Source organism: Typopeltis vanoorti, chromosome 7 (genome assembly GCF_054136105.1).
Source record: "Typopeltis vanoorti isolate ZY-2024b chromosome 7, IOZ_Tvanoo_1.0, whole genome shotgun sequence".
Taxonomy (NCBI): Eukaryota; Metazoa; Arthropoda; class Arachnida; order Uropygi; family Thelyphonidae; genus Typopeltis; species Typopeltis vanoorti.
Genome location: NC_143555.1, coordinates 123,456,775 through 123,470,279, shown reverse-complemented (window position 1 = coordinate 123,470,279; position 13,505 = coordinate 123,456,775). Strand labels below are relative to the sequence as shown.

The window sequence follows — 13,505 nt, the reverse complement described above, 5'->3', positions numbered from 1 at the left end:
ATTAGCAGCAATATATCACATTGGTGGAACTGAACTCCAGGAAATTGACGAAGCCAGGGATTTTGGGGAGGGGGGGGGTGTTGAAGAGGTGGATAGGAAGTTGAAGTTTAGGGGGCACATTGCAAAAGTGGCTAAATCAGCTCATCAAATCACTTGGTTACTGAAGAATACTTTGACGAGCAGAGGCAAGCAAGTTATTGTTCCTCTGTATTGAGCCTTGATAAGACCCCATCTTGACTACTGTGCCCAGATCTGGGTGCCAGGGTTTCTTCTTGATGGGGAGGAGGTAGAGAGATGATAGCAGGTTTATGGAATGAACCTTATGATAGCAGGTTTATGGAATGAACCTTATGAGAACAGGATGAAGATTTGTGGGTTGCAGACATTGGTTGATAGGCAGAAGAGGGGTGATATGAATGAGACATTCAAATTACTGAAGGGTTTCTATAAGATTAATTCAGAGGATATTTTTCAGAACAGGTCTGGTGGTGGGAGGACTAGGGGGCCACCCATGGAAACTGGGAAAGAGTGTGGTTAGCAAAGGTGTTAGAACTACGTTTTTTGGTGAATGAGTGGAATAAGTTGCCAGAGTCTGTTGTGGGTGCCATGACTGTGAGTGGGTTCAAGGCAAGGTATGATAGATACTGTGTGGAAGCTGAATAGTTGTTGATATGATGCTTAGGGCCTCCCTCGATGAGTCTAAGGACTCCTTGGAGTTGCCTGTAATAATAATTTTTTTTTTGTTTACTCCAATGATGACAGTTTATGATTCTCCCAGAGATACTTAATCCATTTCTATGTGCTGTCATTAATTCCATTTAACCACAAAATATTGGCCAACTAGACCTACTAGGTGACAGATGATTATTGTTGCCTAATAAATGGTTATCAGCCTGAAATGGCTGATAACCATGTTTGGTCTTTAGAGAAGGAATTCTGCCTCATATCTCCCCTCCCTGTCAACACTTGAACATGCAGAGTAAGTAATATCCTTCAGACATGCTAAAAATGGTGCAGAAATTTAGAATCACCTTCATTAGAGGACATTAGAGTCTTGAGTGGCTCTATTGGTGGCAGCAGATGTAGTCCTTGTGTTCAGAAATTCTGATTATTGACTATCCTGCCTGTTTCACTGTAGTAGGACAGCTTGTCCCATAGTAGGAAGTCCCACTCAAAGATACCTTAGGCCTCATTCAAGAAGCCATATTTCCCAATATCTCAGCCCTGTTTCAGTTCACCATGAACTCTGGCTATTTCGTTTGGCATAGAAAATTCTACAAACAAATAGAGGGGAGAGCCATGGGTTCTCAATTTTCTCTGTCCCACATAAACCCACTGTCTGGCTATGCAACGTAGATGATATGTTTTCCATTTGGCCACATGGCCTACATATGCCCCAATCTAAACAATCAACATCCCAGGATCCATTTTACCTCAGAAAAGGGAAAAGAACAGTCTCCCATTCTTTACACACTCTGATTATATGCCAGCCTGATGGATTCCTGGCATTCTCCGTTTATGGAAAACCTACACATACAGGTAGATACATTTACCAGCAGTCCCCTCCCCTGATAATATAGGATTATGAAAAAACTCTATATAACAGGCAAAATTAATCAGTTCTGATAATAGTGCACTAACTACTGAACTTGACCACATTCTCAACACTTTCTCAGCCAATAGCTACAATTCACCCAAAAATATTAAAACCTGCAACTGCAATCCTCCTCCCTTCAGAACAGAGATTACTCAAGATCTATCACCATTCCATATATCCAGGGCACATTCAAAAAATTAACAAAAATCCTAAGGAAATGCAACCTTACAACCACTTATAGACCACATAAAAAATTGGCATCTCTTATATGCTCCACCAAAGACCTGCCACATTCCCTAGACATACCAGGTCACTTGCAATTGCAAAACTGTCCTACTACGGCCAAACAGGCAAGACAGCCAATATCAGAATTTCTGAATACAAGGAGTACATCCGGTTCTGCCATTACAGCCACTCAGGACTTGGTGACCATGCTTTGGACACCACCACAGGATATGCCAGAAAAAGGCTACTCTATTACATCACAACAAATACAAATATGAAAGGCTATTCCTCGAATCTGCCTCAGCTTTGAAAAACTTTCCAAACCTCAACAAATTTGGGTGTATGAAACTACCTCAAATTTGGGAAGTACTCATCCTCAGATCTTCAGCCCAACAGCCAAGACTACCCAATTTCGCCCACTAGGGGGCTGCCATTTTAGGACTCTAAGCCTGACTTGGGTTGTCAGCCTCATTTACCCAGTGTTACTGCCTGAGTGCATATATATCATTGTTTTTATGATCCCTGATGATCGCAATGTAACGTTGTCGAAAAATAAGAAAGTATTAACTAAAGTTATTATAATTAATATTTTAGTATACATTGTTATTTCCTGAAAAATAATAGTTACTGCTAACTTTATAAGCATCAGTGTAGATATAGCTGCATATAATAAATTAAATTGATCTTCACACAGAAATTAATACTTGAATCTAAATCAATGAAAGCTTTTGCACACAATATCTCAGCTCAAAAAAGTCTTCCAAGCAAGAACAGTAAATTGTTTTCCAACAAGTCTTGGAATCTAATTGCAGACAATTTCTTTGCAAAATCTGCAACAATATACTTTTTGTAAATATTCATCATTTTTGGTTGGCAAATTTCTAAAAATTCTAAAATTCTAAAAATTTTTATTAAAAGAAGAGATAAATAATTGTGATGCAGATCAAGAAGAGCAATACCTGTAAGACTATTTTCTATAATTACCCCACCCTCATTGTCATTTTCCTGTTCAGATTTTCAAAAATTGTTAAATTCAGATTTTTCTTCATTTACTGTTGATGAACCAAAAGTACTATTTAGCATCAACTAAGTTACCAGATTGCTCATCACAGTTTGGACTAAACTGTGATGAGCAATCAGTTGTTACCAGGGCTTTTTTTTCTAAATATTTCTACCATCTTATAACACACAAGAAAATCGAAATATACCAGGCCTTTGAAGATCTCGTTCTCTTACTTTTGACAAATGGTTATTATATATATCAAATGGAAAGAAAACATTAAAGCAAAGGTGAAAAAATGTTTAAAAAATACCTTAATTTTCACAATAGCTTCCAAATTGGGCTCATCGCACTGGTGTTGCCATCTTCACAAGTTTGTTCCTTACTCTTTGTGTCTGTTGCTAGATGTCTGCCTTTCAGGAACCAGGAATTGACGTATAGTAAAGGTTGAAAAACAGGCAGAGGAGGCCCAATCAAGCTTGATGAACAACAGTGTACTCACAGTCTTCATTTGTAGAGAAGCTCTTGTCGATGTGATAATCAGGTTCATCTGGGAAAAGCCACGCTCACATTCAGCAGTAGAAATGGGATACTGTTGATAGTGTTTATTAACTGCAAATAGTGCAGCAGACATTTTCTTCTCTGTCAGGAATTCACAAAAACTCTAACAACCTGTCATTCTGGAATTCTTAGCCTCTTACACAACTCTCCACTTCAGTCTCACCAAAAGTAACATTCCTTTCAGCACTGTCTCGCCAACATTCTGGATACAACACTTTTCTCCATTCTGGAATTTGCACCTCTTCTGCAGATAGAAGGTAATTTTCCATTCATTGTTTGAAGCAGTCATAAAATTTTGTAGGATCTAGAGAATGATTCACATTTGTTGATCAACTGGTTACTCTCTTCTCCAAAGTCACTCCTTTAAAGTTCAGATTTTCAACTGCTTGTACAGTTTCATGATAAAAAGGCTGCCATTGACTTTCCTGTCTTCAAACAGTCAAATCTGCCTTGATATACTGCTATGAGCTTTGTAGAGTGTAATATCCCTTGCTTGCAGTTCAACACTAAGCGCTGACAATTCTTGAGAATGTGTGAAGGCCTTTTGAAGAAAATAACAAGGCCTTCACACATTACTCTTTTAGACTTGTCTCTGTTTTCATCTTGTTTTGCTGCTATAAAATGAGCCACAAGTGCTTCATAATCTTTCCACACCGCAGAAACACTTCTAAAACTAGAAGCCACCCAACGTGTACTTATTCTGGGAAATCTTTTTTTACATCACCAACAGAGAGCTCGAGTCTATGGTTGGCACAATGCCAAACCAAAATGTGAGGATAACGTTCCTTAATCAAAGCCACTACTCCTTTTTTCATACCCAACATCACAGCTGCTCCATCACAGGAAATGGCAACAAGATTTTTCTTCAAATAATCATCTCATGAAACCCCAATTCATTAAGGGTATTCATCATCAAGCTATGGAAAATACCTTGTGCGGATACATTTTCTAACTCTACAATGTCAATAAAAATATTTGTGTGTTGCTCCATATCAGGTAGCATTGTGCAAACATATATTATTAATGATCACAACTGACTAATAGTGGTGCTTTCGTCAATCAAAAGGAAAATCTCACAGTTTGACTCTATTATTTTTTTAAAAGGGATTTTTTTCATTTCAGTTCCAATATGATTTGTTATATTCATACAAGCATTTGTAGAATGTAGAATTCGACCCCTGTCACTGCCATTCAATTCTTGGATGTCCATTTCTGATTCAAAGTCATTGAAAGCCTAGGTTTTCTTTGCAACTTTATATGTGCTGTACTGAAGATTCTACAAGTGACTTCTTTCTCATATTCGAATGCTTTTGAATAAGCTACCTCCAGTTTTCGTTCTTTTGCAGATTCTATAATTTTAGCAGCAGCAATGTGAACTGAACTGTTCTTATGATCATGAATTTTTTTACATAGTGAAGTCATTTGCTCTTTTTTATTCCTATCATAATGAGAAATTTGAATATTCATACCTTGCTTATTCCTTTCTACTCCCAAACTTGCAACTTCCTTACATATTTTACAGCCAATATTTTTATTCTCCACCAACAGACATTCATTTTTGTTGCAAAAATCAACTTTTTGGTCTAGAGTCCAACAGTTGGGCAAATCTTCTTGTGTGTTTTTACTCATCGTAGTCGTCGTTGTAGCAACTATAGCAGCCACGTGTTTTATCCTTCCAGTTTTTGTATCACTGTCCATTGGGTCTGTTTTTGCCCCATCACTATCACTACACTTACTGTTCTCGAGCTTTAACTTTTTAGTTGCAGGAGCAGAAGAGAAAAATTGTGTTATTTTACTATTCATCGCGTAAAACTGGCGAAACTTCCATGAAACACGTTAACCTTACTCACCCATATTGTAAAAGTGCAACTCTACTTGCATAGAGAACATCTGCCTGTATGCTTGTTCAGAAGTGCGCCTTCCAGTAACTACCATAACTTCTGGCCCACTATTGATTCTAACGATCTTCGAGGTTCAGTGTCATTAACACAAGATGGCAACACTAGATTGATGTTGCCATCTTGTGTTGTAGACTAGTCACACTTTTACAATGTGGGTGAGTGAGGTTAACATGTTTTATGGAAGTTTCACCAGTTTTATGTTGTCAATGACCATAACTGAGAATTTAAAATGGAAGTAGTCCTAGTTTTGAAATACTTATAAAATATGTGTTTAAGAACCACTAAAGTCCTAAAAGTTTACCTGAACGCATTCCAGACCATTCTGGCTGAAAAAAAACAGTGATTGTTACACAAATTGTCTTTAAAATGACACAGACTGTATTCACTTATTTTTTTTTTCTACAAGTTCTAAGCAATTCTCTGCTGACATATTACTGTATACACACACACACACACAAGTCCAATATTCCAAAAAAAAATTTCCCCAGCGGAGTGAACATTTATATTTAAATATCTATTGCATAATGATGTTCACACATCAAAAATCAGGCTAAATTTTTTATCTTCTGATTTGAGTTGACCATTTTTTTTAATGGTTACTTGTTATAAAACTAGGTTACTAACAGAAAAATATTTTTAGATTTTCATATCATAATCTCTGAAATTATTCATTAACATGCAATCTTTACATTCCTTTTCTGTACAACAAAATCAAGTAAGCCAGATTTGAGTTCCATGAGATATTTCGGGTTCCATTATATTTGTATTGTGTATAACAATCCCTCAGTTGCAAATTCAGTAATATTATTGATTTATTGTTATTAATTTAATAATTCCTTTATGTGAATAAATCATGAACAATTATTTTATAAATAAGTAAGAAATACTGTATTTCAGTATTTTAAATAAATACTGAAATACAGTATCCATGTATAAATACTGGTGTTTGAAAAAAAAATAATCGAGATCTTGGTACTGTAAACTCTATGGTAACCATCAAGCAAATTACCACTACATTTGTAATGGCACACGTTCATAATCACATGACTGAAGAATATAAGTACCAATCAGACAGTAAGAAAAACCTAAGATGAATATACACAAGAGAGAGAGAGAGAATACAGCAAAGAGAAGGAACATAGAGAAGGTAAATGTAGGGATTTACTAAAAGGAGAGAGTACTCATTTTTGTCAGAGCTCAGTCTTTGGAAAAGGGAGAAGACATAGAGAACTCAATGGGATGAAAGATGACTTGACTTTGTAGAAAATTTCCGGTATTGAGACCACGTGTTTTAGACATATAACAAGTTTAATAAACAATATACAAGTTCTGTAAGTCATTGGACTGACATCGTCAGAGGTACTAACAAAAGTTATACACAGATAAAAAAGACTAGAAACATTTAATTATATAGCAGATGCTATCAGAACTTCATAGTTGGTATATACAAACAAGCGACCACAAAAACATTAAATTAATTACTCTATACATGATGGAACAATGCTAGTTATTACTGTCACATTCTGTAGCATGGTGCATGTCACATCTCAGGTTTATGGCAGATGACTTGACTTGTTGGTAGGAATTCATCAGTCAGTAAGACAATAAAAGTCTGCCATTGGATATGGATAACTGTTAGAACAGTTGTTGAAACCAATGTCTTTGAAGTAGAAGAAAGCATCATCAGCTTACCTGAAATTAGTCTTCCAAAGGATTGTTTATACCTCAGCATACTTTCACTAATAAGAGATTTCCTCCTCCTCCCTTACACTACCATGGTTTGGTAAGAACTCGCTGTGCTTGTCCATTTAAGTATGTTAACTGGATGAGCAGTATTGTGAACCTAATTTCAAGTTAAGGACTCTAGACTGAGAAGTTAAAGTTTGATGTCTGAATATGACAACAAGGAGAGATTCAAATACCACATAAAATTAAAAGAACAACTTGGTTATTAATTTAATATGCTTAAGTGCAAACTGCTCATGTCAATCAATCAACTTAAATGCTAATTAAGTTGATGTGTGCTATAGATTAAGTTGGTTATAAACCTATTGTAGCATGTATCAATTAGTGTTGTTCATATAAAACTGTTATTGTTAATTAATTATGTAATTTCTAAGTCAGACCAGTCACCTGACTATGCTATTTAATTAAGAGATAGCCTCTTATCATAATCAGAAGATGGATCTATTTCCATCTCCTGATTATGATAAGAGGCTATCTCTTAATTAAATAGCATCTTTATGAATGATCTCTCTCTCAATGCAGATATGTCACAGAAACTATGTTATGTTTCCTCCTATAAATAAACAACTTTCTCTCACCAATCTCAAACCCTATCCATAGTTTTGCTGATGACAGTACATACATAGCACACTTCATTCCTACCAATATGATAAACCTTGTGGTGGTTCAACTTCCAAGCTTCAAGATCTATAACCACTGCCCTAAATACAAATGTCTATACCTTTCTTCAAAAGGGAAATCATAACCTAGTCAATAATTCATTGCTATCTAGACACAGTCCTCTCTTTTCTACTTACAAAAAATATCCAAGTATTCTTTTTTTTTTTCTTTATCTTTGGTAATGCCCAGCTCACTAGAAAAATCTCAAATATGTTGAAGCTTAGAATACTTATTTAGGAGGATACACCAAACTCTTCCTGAAGAGTCTTGATTCTATCCAAAAGAGAATAGTTCAACTAATCAACAATCCTCTCTCACAGAGTTATCGAAGCCACTGTCTCACATTTGGCCTGTTTCTGCTCTGTACCTTTTCTACATGTGTCATTCCACAGAAATAGAATCCATCATCATCCCCATTTCTAGGTCTGTGTTTTAATAACAAGAGCAGCAATAGCAGCTACCCAACAATTGCTGTATTACAGTTCAATGTCATCCACTCAACCTGCTTCTCCCACTCCTCTTTCATTTCATTTAACTGTGTTCTTGGAACATCTTTACCCATAAAGCATTCCCCAAGGACTACAACCCTTCTGCTGTTTGAAAAGAATATTAACAGACTCCTTCTCTTAATCCCTATCCATGTGCAATACTAACTTGCTACAACTTATGAAACCTTTACTCATGAGTGTGAGATTGATATTATTTTAAAAAATGCCAACCTATAGAAGCTGGTGCTCCATGAGAAGGCTGTTATCTCTAATCACTCTCAGACCTTAGACAATAAGCATTAGGAAATTCAAGCAATTATGTAAATATTTCTATGACATAGAGAATTACATGTCGTGCTTTTGTGTGATTGCAGCCCACATCCCTTTCATTACACATCAATGATTGCCATGGGCCAAGGCACACAGAATTTGAAACTTTTATTTTTTTTTCATTGTATAATAATTTTTTAAATTTTATTTTGATTTCTAAAGGTTATTTCAAATGGTATTAGACAAAATGATGAAGCATAATTAAAATTTACAAAGCTAAAAAAAAAAGTTACTTTGAATTTTTCATAAAAAAAGACTTACCTTTTCTCTCCTTTACGATTTCGAGAATCTGTACTACCAACTGAAGTTGTTTCTCCTGCTTCCTGAAAAAGTCCCAGCTGACTAGAAAATTCCTCATCACTTAAAGAAACATCATCTGTCTAGATCAAGAAAAAAATAAGCTGAAATCACTTTCATCTCCTGAATGGTCAAAAACATCACTGAAATAAAATTTCGGATAGTGCTAGTATTGTTATGCTTGTTATATCCAAATATCTCATTGATGAACCTTATTGCAGAAGAATTTTTACAAAATAGCAACATGAAGTAAATGGATACAATTTTGAGAGTATTTTAGATATTGACATATATGAATTGCTTTGTCTTTCTAGGTTGATTCTCCAATTAAGCCAGACTTATTTCTAACAGGGGCTCAACAAAACTCTTATTCATGTCAACTATTCAAACTACACCCTGCAGACTATCATGAAGGTGCATTCATCTGATAAGACATCCCATTTCAGAGAATGCCAAACACAGAATCCCATCCCCTCTTTTTGAAATGCGCTGGCTCAAACTTTCCTTGCAACATTCTGCTGACTTGATGGTTCTCCCAATTCTGCTTTGATTTTCTAGTCACAATAACCAAAGAGTAAATTCATTTTCCTAAAAGAATTCAATATTCAAAATTAAACTGTCTTCTGTTCTCCAACATCAATGGCTGAATTAGAAGAATTACTTAGGTATTTGCCATTGTTGGATCCTACTTCGTCTTAATCTATACCTTGGATCTGACATGATTACTATTACGATGTTGTTAACTAATTGATAAGTTGTGAGTTGATTTCTAATTCAAATATAAAGAAAATTTATATTTAAAGACTGCACCACTTTATGTCTGAATTAGTTCAAGAATTGAAGAAAAACCAACTCTCAACTACCTTTCCTTTATATGCTGTTATTATATATACTGGCCGAGAATATTTAACTTACTTAATTTACCCGCTTTGGTTCGAATATTTTATGAATGGTGCAGTAAAAGAGATTCAGGCAAAATACAACTTTTGATTAACAAAAACAAATATTTAATTTTAAAATCACAAATTTTACACTTAACTTCAAATCAGTAATTAAGATATCACAAACATTTTAACTCCTCAGATAAATTCAATCATACAACTCATACAATGGTAAATCTGTTATCTCTATAATACAGTCTTCTTAACACAGTTCCTTAAGTTCCAAATACGACAAAAATTGCAGTAACACCTCTTCACAAACAAACATCTTTAATTTTACACTTCAGTTAATTCTCCGATAATTACTGTTAGTATAGGGAAATTCTAGGATGAAACTCACACACTTCTCTGTATATTAATGGTTGGAATAATCTTACCGATAATCTTCTTTCTTCATAAACTTACACACAAACATTTTTTATAACTAAACACTTTGAGCAGTATACGGCATTCATTAAACAAATCTTCTAAGCAATAACTAAATTAATCATCGGTCACTATACACATAAACAAACGTTCTTGCATGAAGTACTACTGATCACTCATGAATTAAGGCAATACACAATAATTCTTTATCTTGAGGTTTAATATGCACAGTTGTTAATTCCTACTGCATTCGAATAATTCTTTAGGCACTATAATTCAAAACACAGCTAATGGTAAACTTTACAGCCTCTAATATTCTCTATTAACTTTGTGCTTTGCTTCAAGGTTCCGTATGTCCTTGAAAGGTCGGCGCTGAAATTAAATCTCAACTCAAGTATCGCTAGTCTATTTAATAGTCTCTCAGCTGTTTTTCGTAGCTATAATTGTTATTCTACAACTTATTAGCTAACTGCTTCTCGACTAGTAGACTTAAAATAGCTGCTTGAGTGACTTGCCGACTCTCTAATATCGCACTCTGATTCCCCAAATGCTGAATACTCCGATTCCAACCGAATGCCAATCTCTCTCTTTTCACTCTCTCTAATCTATTTTTTTTTTAGTATACAGTGTTCTTCCTTTTTATATCCATTCTTCCTGCCTAAATTGTTCACATGCTCTCTTTAACTAAACTTCAGCTTTTCTCCCTCACGTACTATTCCAACTCGTGCTCGCTCACTTACATACGTCTCCATGACAACAAAACAAAACATAATAAAATTGAGGTATTGCATAACGTTAAGCTTCTACAAATAGGAATAAATAGAGAATATTTACATTTCAATTAATGCGCAGTTAAATTATCAAATACAAGTTCTTATAATATTAATATAGTAATAAATAAAATAGCTTAATAATATTTAATACAGTCTTTTCATTATTAATACATATATCTTTGATTAATTAATTAAATATTAGATAAAATTAAAGGTAGTTATATGAATATTAAATTATAAACAAGTGATTTACATTAAATAATTACAAGTTTAGCTTATGTGATGAAAGATCATGTTGGATTCTGAAGCAAATATTAATTACTCAAATTACTACATATTCAGAATCCAACACCATTAGTAATCATATAACACAAATGATTCATATACCAGTCTATCAGATAATCTCTATCATCCTCTAAAGAAACCCTAGATTGTTTCTTAACTAGCTCTCCTTCCAAAATTTCTGAAGATGTCAACTTTTGTCTTGGTAACTCAGACTACCATAACCTTGTCTAAGTTACCTTTCCTGCAGAATGTCCTCCACCCAGCCACTATCAGTTCTTTATTTTTGTGATTGCAACAGTTCCAAATAAGATGACTCCATGATTTCTATTCCTCTTTTCCTGGGTCTAATGACTGTTTCTGCTCTTCTGCACCAAATTATCTTTTCTAACTGAATAGCTAAAATATATATTTTTTTATGTTGCCCCATTCATGAAAGGTTATTTGCAAACTTATAGTACATATTGTACTGTGGGTGGGCTAAGGATATTTTTCCCTATTTTTTATAAATTTTATATCTACTCTATAATATAAAATGATAAGCCTTTTTCTGTAACGTTTTTGTGTCACGTTTTTTGCCAAGTTATTTGAAACATTTTGAAACTCAGAGTGTCGAGTCTTCAAAATTCGAGTCATCAAAATTCAAGGAGAACAGGCCTACCATTCGGGAACTCAGGGGGTGGGCGACGTAAGCTCGGGGAGGATCCCCTTTTGAGTGTTCAAAATTCGAGTCATCAGAATTCAAGGAGAACCGGCCTACCAGTCCGGAACTCAGGGGGGGGATCTCCCCTAGTATTTTATAAATTTTTATATTTGTATTTCAAAATACAAATATATACAGTAAGGCCCCCCGCCCCGTATCCACGGGGTTTGGTTCCATCGTCTTCCATGGATACCTGTTGTTCCTGCAGATACCAGATAGTAGTGACCCTATATATACTATGTTTTATCCTATGCATAAATACCTATGACAAAGTTTAATTTATAAATTACGCACAGTAAGAGATTAACAACAATAACTAATAATAAAATAGAACAATTATAACAACATACTGTAATAAAGTTATCTGAATGTGAATGGAATCTTAGCAACCTCAGATATTGTAGCTTTCTCCACCTTTGCAATGAGTTGCCCTGGTGTTGGACAATCTCTGCGATCAGCCGAACTGTCTATTACTAAAAGAAAGAGTGATACAGCTTCATTTCGGCGATGCAAAATTACATAAGCAAAGTGGATATTAGATCCAACATTATTTCAAAGCTGAATGTTTGTAGAGACTATGAAAGTTTCGTAAGTTGACCTTTCGTATGTTAATATCTTCGGACTGGGGTTGACCGCGGATAAGTGAAAAAGCGGATAGCGAACCATGGATATGGGGGTCCTACTCTCTCTCTCTCTCTCTCTCTCTCTATATATATATATATATATATATATATATGTATTTTGAATTTATTTCTTACATAGTCTGGAAATCCGTCCTCCTCTAGAGACCAAACATGGAATGTTTTCAAGACATTTCAGGCCTCCAATAAGCAGGGAGATGGTCTCACACCAGGCAACAAAAGTAATCTCCCATCTAAAGACAATCACAAATACCTATGCCCAAGGCAGGATTCAAACCTGCAGCCCACTGGTTAGAGAGCAGGTATGCTAAGCACTTGGCCAACTAGATTGGCAATTCTTAATAAATTAAATTTCTATGACTAAAATAATTCTTGTAAGAATGAAGCCTTAATCACCATTCTTCTCAAAATATATAATCCAACAAATGTTTTAAAACTCAAGTTTGGATTGCACTCAAACGGCAGTCAAGCCTTCTGGTTCCTTGCTAACGCTGCTGGTAACTACTGCATTTCCATACTTCCAGCTCTCTCCTAATCCATATGGTACCATCATAAAATCATCCAATAATAAAAGGGTGTTCTCATGGCATCATTCATTCTTCTCCCCTCAACTCCCACACAGATGACAAACATTATCTCCCAATATTCCAAGAACAGCTTACTGCATGCCTCATCTAATATTTTGTCAAAATGACAGCAGAATAGCTTGGATACTAACAAAGTCTTCTAGACACTGATGCTATTCTCTCAAATTGCGTTCCAGAATTAATGCATTTTATGTGTCAACACTTTGTACTATTAACATTTAACAATTAACACTTTGCAATATTTCATATTATCAAACTTTTCCAACCCAAGACTCCTAGAACTGTTTCTCTTTGGAAAAGTCCTTCACACACTTTTTTCTGCAAGGACTACGACCTCCATATGCTCTTTTTTTCTTTAACAAATTGCCCACATACTGCACTGATATACCACATGTTTTGGAAATGTT

At 35.0% G+C, this 13,505-nt stretch overlaps 1 protein-coding gene across 1 annotated transcript in view; it reads right to left on the bottom strand.

Annotated features, from left to right (window-relative positions):
* Positions 1-13,505, bottom strand: part of Vps8 (vacuolar protein sorting 8) — a 519,719-nt gene that overhangs the window by 471,617 nt on the left and 34,597 nt on the right. The window contains exon 3 of the mRNA XM_090395104.1: positions 8,770-8,888. Within this exon, the coding sequence (XP_090251230.1) occupies positions 8,770-8,888 (119 nt within the window). The remainder of the gene's footprint in view (positions 1-8,769; positions 8,889-13,505) is intronic.